Here is a 7,741-nt window from a genome sequence, read left to right on the forward strand (position 1 = left end):
TGAACCCGCCCTGCACCTTCACCTCAGCATTTCCCTGGGTCGCCCCCAGCTGCAAAATCTGCACTGGGACACCCAGATGCTAGGTCAAGTGCCCATAGGCATGGAACAGGGACAACTGCACAGCACAGCACAGCACAGTTGGCACGTGGGTGCGGGAGCTGGCTTCCAATAGCCCCGAGGGCTGCAGGCAGACACAGTTTGCTTTATTTCTTTAACAACGACAACATGTCTATCTTGATCTAGTGGTTTCAAACGACAAAGCAGATCAGAGGCAAACAGAGTTAGGAGGGAGTGTGTAGGGACGGACGAAGAGGCCTTCCCAGACTGGGGCTGAGCTGAGAGCAGTTTGGGGGTAGGGAGTCGCAGCCTTGGGGATGGCAGGGACGGAGGAAATAATAATTATTATATTAGTTAAATAATAAGAAGAATAATTTAAAAGTCACTGATATTCACTCCAAAGAGAAGTGCTCAACGTCAGAGGGGAAAGGGCACTGTCCCCTGAGCCTGGGCATGTGGGCAGCTGGGCCCCCAGGGACCAGGTAGGCTCTGTCCTCTCCTAGTGGTTTCACTCTCTGAAGACAGTGCTGCTGCTGGGACAGCCCATGCCAGGCCAGTCCCCCACGGGTGGCCACACATGCATGAAGGCCACATGGTCATAAAGGTGCACATGCCGAGGGCTGCTCCTCACCCGAGGCCTGGCATGCTCGGACAAGGACAGCTCGGAAAGCATCGGTGCAATGCTTTCGGGTCAGAGGAGGAGGCCGAGGCCTGGGGCACAAGCACGAACCCCACCCCAGCCATGTGCTAATGGAGCCCCTCAGCCCTTGCAGGTGTAGACCTCCTCACGCTGTGTGCATTGCCTGCACTCCACATAACAGCACCAGCGCACCTGGCACTGGCAGGGCCTTGTGACTACCCGGCTTTGTGTGTTGTGGCCACGGCCACAACATATGCTCTCACAGTTCTTCTCACGGTGGCACCTGCGGCCGGCAGTGCCCGGGGAGAAGCGGCCAGCCAAGCAAAAGCTGGGTGAGTCATCTAGATGCACGAGCTCTGGGGTGCGGGGCAGAGGGTCACTGCTGCCCACCCCCGAGGCCCGGCCCCTTGGCGGGGAGATGGCGCCTGCCTCACCAGTGGCCTCGTTGGTGGTGCTGCCCACTTTGAGTGCCGTCTCATACTTGTGCTTCAGGTGTTTGCCCACCTCGTGGAAGGGCGCCAGTTGCCGCCAGCAGGTCCGCACTGTGCATGAGCCTGATACACCGTGGCACTTGCAGGTGGTCTCAACACCAGCTTTGATCACCTGCCAGGAGGGAGAGAGGACAGACATAAGGTCCAGGCTAAACAGGCCCACCAAGAGCCTACAGAAGCCCCCTGGAGAGGCCAGAACCATCACATGTCTAGCCTAGGCTCCCAACTCATAGGCCTGTCCCTCCTCCTCCAAGCCATGGACTGCCCAGGATAGAGGCTCTGTGGCCAGCTCCTTGGTCCCTACTGGGGCCACCTCTGCATCTCCATGAGGAGAGGCTGGTCCTCACCCCTTTAAGACACTCCCTTCCCACCAAAGTCTGTCCCTGCAGAGGGCAGGGCCCACTGTCAACAATCCCAGCCCTGTTCAAGATCTCATGTGTCTGGTCTCAGTGAGTTGTTCGCTGCTTGGGTGAGGACAAATGTGACCTCACCCAGTAGTCTATGTCTGAGCGGATCATGCACCCACTCATTCTCCAAGCACTGGGGCCAGGTGCTGTCACATGTATAGGGGCGTCCCCCCACCCCACAGGCCAATGGAGTCAGCTTGCTGATGTAAGTAAGTAGATGTAAACACCATAGAAGTGCAGAGGCCACATCTCCTGATGAGCGTAATTTCTAAGGACAAAGAGAGCTCTGCACTTTAGGAGGGCTTCCTGGGTGGCTGCAGAGAGGAGAGGGCTGCACCCCTCACCAAAAACAGGCAGAAGCAAGCATGGCCCAGCACAACATTCCAGATCTGGGGAGCTGTTAGGGAACCCTAGCTGGGTCCTTTACCACCCAGGACTCAGGGCCCCACCTGCAAAGACAGGCCAGTGGGAAGGCCCTTTCCCAGGTGGGACCAGGCCTCTGAGCTCCCACGCCAGCCACCCCCGCGAAGGTCAGCTCAAGGGGGATTAAGAAATGTAGCTACCCTCTGGCCAGGCAAACAAAGAGTCACATTTAATGATGCTTTGCTGAGAAACCCGGACCAATTTAATTAAAATGTGGCTGACCCAGGCTAGGCAGAGCTAATGGAGAACTTTTCACATTTCTGACTTTTCAATAATCGCTTACAAAAGGGCCAAGTGGGCAGGGAGGGGCTGGGCACAAGGGGAAGAAAGGGTCTTGCCTTCAGGATTTAATCCGCCTTCACTGACCCCCAACCCCTGCAGGAAGAGCTCTGCTCCAAAAGGGGGGAAATTGATTCTTGAATAAGTGGGCAATTCAGAATGCTGACTTCTCAATAAAGAGGGGCTCAGAGCAGGGCCAGCTCTAATTACCTCGTCCCGCAATTCCGACATGAAGAAGACGGCAGGGTAGGAGGCGGAGCAGCCGGCCCTGCCTGTCTCATGGCCTTGGCTGAACCCTGGGCCAGTGTTCTATGGTTCAGCTTGTTCAGGCTTAATGGCAATGCTGAGGGCTCTGTCTAGAATGAAGGTTATAGGATCCTATGCCTCCTCTCAGCAGTGTGGATACAGGAGCCAAGAGGCTGCAGGGAGCCCAGAGGACAGCCAGAAAGCCAGGTTCACCCCAGCCAAGGCACAAGGCAGCCAGTGGCCCTTGGAGGGCCAGGAGATCCCTTTCTCCCTTACATCTTTTGAATTAGGTTTCTGTCCCTCAGAAGAGAATCCTGGCCACAGACAGGGATGTAGACTCAGCCCTGACTTAGGAGAGTGGGTTCTATATTCACAGCCCTTTCTTGGGATCCCCTGGCCACCATCCTCCTTGCCGTGGCTGCTGTCTACCAAGTGGGGCCCAGCCTGCCAGTCTCCTGGTAAGATGGCCTAACCAGAGAGATCATCCTTGTGACCTGGACCAGCTGGGTCCACATATACCCACCTCCTCTTAACCAGGAACAAGTTGGGCCCTGCTCTCTTCTGTGTGGGGCTATGGGAGCCTGCTCCATGGAGGACCACAGGCATTCCTCCAAGCCTTCACCTAGGCACAGAGAGAACTCCAGGGTCCTGGCTGGCAGTGCACTGGAGAGAGCAGAGGTGACCTCCACCCTTTCCTGTGCTGCTGACCAATTGCTGATTGCCTGCCTAGCTATCAACCTATCTCCAGAGCCCCCTTCCATCTCCTGCTCAGATGGCCTCTGTCTGCACCCACCCTCCCTTGCTCAGCCCCGCCCCACTTGCCTTTACGCCCACGAGGTTGTTGTGGAAGTCCACACGAGCTCGCAAGTCCTTGCTCGACCGCCTGCCCAGGAACTCCTTGACAAACTTGCTACTGTACTTGAGGTTGTCCCCGCAGCCTCCCCACTGCCAGGCCTCACGGTTCTCTAGGTCGGGAGCCTCATCACACGTGCAGCGCTCCATGCGCCCGGCGCTGCACGCCTTGGCCAGCGCATGCGTCAGGCCAGCCGAAGAGATGGCGTAGAGGAAGGCAGTCTCCTTGAAGCCTGAGGTCAGCAGGATCCAATCAGAGAGGCCCGGGGCCCAGGCCTCCCAGGAGCTCCCATTTATTTCATATGCCTTGCAGCCAAGCCACCCTCCAGGAGCGCATATTCTGTGTGGGAGCTCCGAGGATCTTTGCTGGTATTCAAGTTCAGGAAACAGGGCAAGGAGTGCGGAACCTTCCTGGGCAGCTGTGGGCACCCAGAGAGCAGGAGGCACTTGCATGTGCCCTGGAAGAGGGGCTGCTTGGGTGAGTGGGAGAGAATTCAGAGCCCACAGTGGCTCTGGCCCGGTGACTGGAGACCCCCATCCTACTTTCTAACCTACAAGGCCCCTTGCCTTGGGGCCCTTAGCAAGTCCTGTCCTGTCCTGCCCTGCCCTGGTTCTCAGGTCCCGAACGTTTAAATACACCTCCCACAAGTCCCTGCACCCTCACACGGAAGGGCAGAAGAGAGAGGAGGGTTTTTGCCTGGAGCAGAAGCCACTGGGCCCTTGGCCACCTGGCATGAGTCAAGAGCCATTAGGGCAGCCTCGGGCAGCCTGAAGTCCTGCCAAAGACTGTGCAAATTGGCCCACATCAGTAGGAAGAGTTGTGCCTGTGCTGAAGGGAGGGCAGGCCCCAGGGACAGGGCCTTAGGTTCCCTGAGGGCATCCCCAAGGACTATCCCTAAGGGTAAGAGAGGGGAGGGTTAGTACTCACCTCGCTTGAGCAGGCTGGCCCGGTAGCGGCCCTCCAACGTGCAGTTCCAGCGCTCAAAACGGAATTGGAACTGGCACTCGAGTGCGCTCATACTGACTGCCTCCACCAGTGTCTCAGCCACGCCTGGGTCCCTGCGGCACATGCGCCGCTGCTTCCGCTCCAGCTTCAGCCGGTCACAGGCCTTGTAGTGTGCCTGGGCGGCTGCCTCGGGCTCCAGGGTGAGCGGGAGGATGGTCAGAGGTTCACTGCCAGTCAGCCTGGGCACAGAGAGGTAAGAATGAGCCAGCGCAAGGGAGACAGCAGAGCCAAGTGTGCACAGTCCCATGGGAGAGCAGCATGGCCAGGGGGCAGGAGAAAACTAAAATAAGACCTTCAGACCCCCCAGCTGACTGACTGGGCCCCTAGTAGCCTAAGGGACCTCAGAAATACCCTAAAGCTAAGTTGGTCAGACATGCCTTGTCATGGCCTGCCCTCTTCTTGGAGACAGCCTTTGTAATTCATTACTAGGCTTAAGGCCATGCAAGACAAACTCCTGCTGACCTGCAGGACTTGGCTGAGGACCCCAAGCTAAGCTGACCTCTTAGGCAGCCCCCCCGAGACCACTGAGCTCTCATCTTCACAGAAAGGCCTGTGCCAGACCCCAGCACTGAGGACAACCAACCCAACCTCAACCTAATGCCCAGGCCCTGACCCTGGTCTATGGGGTCAGCCCCTGATATCACCTGTTCCCCCTGGAAATAACCACCATTCTAGTCCTGTCAGCTCTATGCTCAGACCATCAGCCTCAAAGTCTCTAGATAGGTGGACTGCACCAGCCACAGCCACCTTGAGTAGACCCAGGCCTTCAGTCCTTGGGAGAAGTGTCCACCTACACACAAGCAGGGCTCAGGGCCTCCCACCACATAAGTATCAGTAGAAACAAGCTCCCCAGGCCAGTGCCCTGAAGGAGCAGCTCCTCCCTCTCTGGGTCAGCTCCCTGTGGACAGAAAGCCATGGGCCACATTTCTTTCTTCTCCCTGAGGTGGGAAACAGACCCATGGCAGGTAGAAGCTCAGCAAGGTCACCTGGGGGACAAGCAGGGTGAAGCAGGAGGGAAGAGGTGCAGAGTGGGAAGGGATACAGCTGGGGTACAGGCACAGGAGGAGAAGCGGGGCCCAGGGTGCAGGTGAGGAGTGGGGAGGGGCATGGTTGAGTGGTACAGAAAGGACCAGTGGGGCAGGCTAACCAAGAACTCCTTCTGTAACCTCCCATGGGCAAGGCCATATAGGTAGACCCAAGGCTACCATAGGATGTCTGCCAGCAGGGCCACAGGCAGAGGACACAGAGGGAGATAGTTGGAGACCCCAGGAAAGACCCCACACACGCACACACACATACACACACCTTCTCCACACAGTTTGCTATGAGGGTCTCTGCTAGGGAAAGCCATGGTCAGGATTTGAGACACACACCCTTGCACCAGGCTACTGAGGATGGAATGGGTGACCCAGGGGCCCTACCAGTCAGTCCCAAAAGTCTCCAGGATGACGCAGCATGAGAGAGCCTCATGGAGAGTATGGGTGGGCTAGGCAGTTCCTCCCAGCAGGGATGTTGTCCTGAGAGGCAGTTAGGGAGAGATCTGGGGGTAAAGTAAGGAGGCCCAGTTCATGCCAGGGCCCCAAGGGTCACCCTGAGGATCAAGATGGGGCTGGTGGGGGCAGAAGTCCCTTGAAGCCCCACCAAGAGTTATGACTTCATCTCAAAGGCTTGAGGACACTTAGATGGGGCTCAGCAGAGGGAATGGACTCCCCAGGAGCATTGAGACCAGCACTGTGGACATCTATGTACACAGACTGCTCCAAGTCGGGAAGGCCAGAGACCAGAGGTCCCAAGATAGCTGCCCATGTGGAGCCCAGATGGGTGGGGGCTGGGGCCAGAGCCTGGAAAAACTACACTCCACACACAAAGGCAGCTGATATGGCAGAAACCACAGACCTCTTCCCTAGACAGGAATGGCACAGTTGTGCCCAGAATGTGTCGCCCAGAAAAACCACAGTCTCTCTCCCACCTGCACCTCGAACAGGCCTGGATTCTCCAGGTCAGAGTAGCTCTATGTCAGGGCCAGCACATCCTAGGATCCAGGAGGACCCCTATAGTGGGTGGCTTGGGGGACCTTGGGTGGTTGCAAAACACTGTGAGGGGTATAGGGAGGGGGGTGGCTGAAGGAAGCCTGCCATCAGGCAGTCTATATTAAATCTCTGCACATGGGAAGCTGAAGCCAGGGGCCTCCCAACGTGGCCTAGCCAATGGGTAAGGGAGAAGGGCAGGGGTCCCACCACCTGGGCCCATAGCCTCAACTGCCTAGCACAATTTGTCACCAGCCAAAGTTAGGCCAGAGCCTATGGGGCCAAGAGAACAGCTTTAATGGTGATTAACTCCGTCTCCCGGCCTCTCTTGGGACGCTCCCAGAATCATAAAGATGGCAGAGCAGTAAGGCTGGGTATCCCTGGGCAACGTGAGGACTTGCTCCAAGGCTACCCTGCCCACGGTCTACAGGATGCCCACTATGGGCCCCTGAGAGCCCCAGGTCCAGAAGCAGCTCCACAGGCACAGCCATAGATAGCTGACTCTGTTCTGAGCCCAGGTGGGGTTGGCGAGTGTTATGTCTACACCATCAGAGGGTGTAGAGGGAGGATAGTCCTCACCCCTGGAGTAGCTGAGGCCTGAAGGCAGTCATAGATGAGAATGTCAAAGTGTAAAGACCTCTGCATAGCAAATAAAGCAGCACTGAGTCAGAGGACCAACAGACAAATGACATATCAGAGGAAGTGTCTGTAATTCACATCCCAGAGCAGGGGCCAACTGTGTGTGTGTGTGCAGAAACAAACCTTTTCCTATAAATCAATAACTAAAGGAATCAGTAGAAAACAAAACAAATGAACTTTCTCAGGTCAATGGAAGGAAATACAGCTGGCTTTTAAAACCTATGACACGGGCTCAGTGCCTGTAGCTCAGCGGCTAGGGTACCAGCCACATACACCGGAGCTGGTGGGTTGGAACCCAGCCTGGGCCTGCCAAACGATGACAACTGTACCCCCCAAAATAGCCAGGCATTGTGGTGGGCACCTGTAGTCCCAGCTACTTGGGAGGCTGAGGCAAGAGGATCACTTAAGCCCAAGTTTGAGGTTGCTGTGAGCTGTGACACCATGGCACAGTACGAAGGGTGACACTATGTCTCAAAAAAAAAGAAAAAAACCCTATGACATGATCTTCAACCTCAAAGAAATGCCCATTAAAATTACATTGATTACCTGGGTGTGGTGGTTTGCACCTATAATCCCAGCACTTTGAGTGGCCAAGATGGGAGGACCACTTCAGGCCAGGAGATACAGTCAGGCTGGACAACATAGCAAGACCCTCCATTTAAAAAAAAAACCTA

The 7,741-nt window shown here is 56.3% G+C and overlaps 1 protein-coding gene across 1 annotated transcript in view; it reads right to left on the reverse strand.

Moving 5' to 3' along the window:
• Positions 1-816: 816 nt before the first annotated feature.
• The window catches only part of WNT9A (Wnt family member 9A), a 29,657-nt gene continuing 22,732 nt past the window's right edge, over positions 817-7,741 (reverse strand). Inside the window, exons 2-4 of the mRNA XM_003803191.1 lie at positions 4,324-4,580; positions 3,366-3,628; positions 817-1,300 (exon numbers count right to left, since the gene is read on the reverse strand). Coding sequence (XP_003803239.1) covers positions 818-1,300; positions 3,366-3,628; positions 4,324-4,580 — 1,003 coding nt within the window. The 3' untranslated portion in view covers position 817. The remainder of the gene's footprint in view (positions 1,301-3,365; positions 3,629-4,323; positions 4,581-7,741) is intronic.

Source organism: Otolemur garnettii, unplaced genomic scaffold (assembly GCF_000181295.1).
Source record: "Otolemur garnettii isolate 467f Iridium unplaced genomic scaffold, OtoGar3 scaffold00285, whole genome shotgun sequence".
Taxonomy (NCBI): domain Eukaryota; kingdom Metazoa; phylum Chordata; class Mammalia; order Primates; family Galagidae; genus Otolemur; species Otolemur garnettii.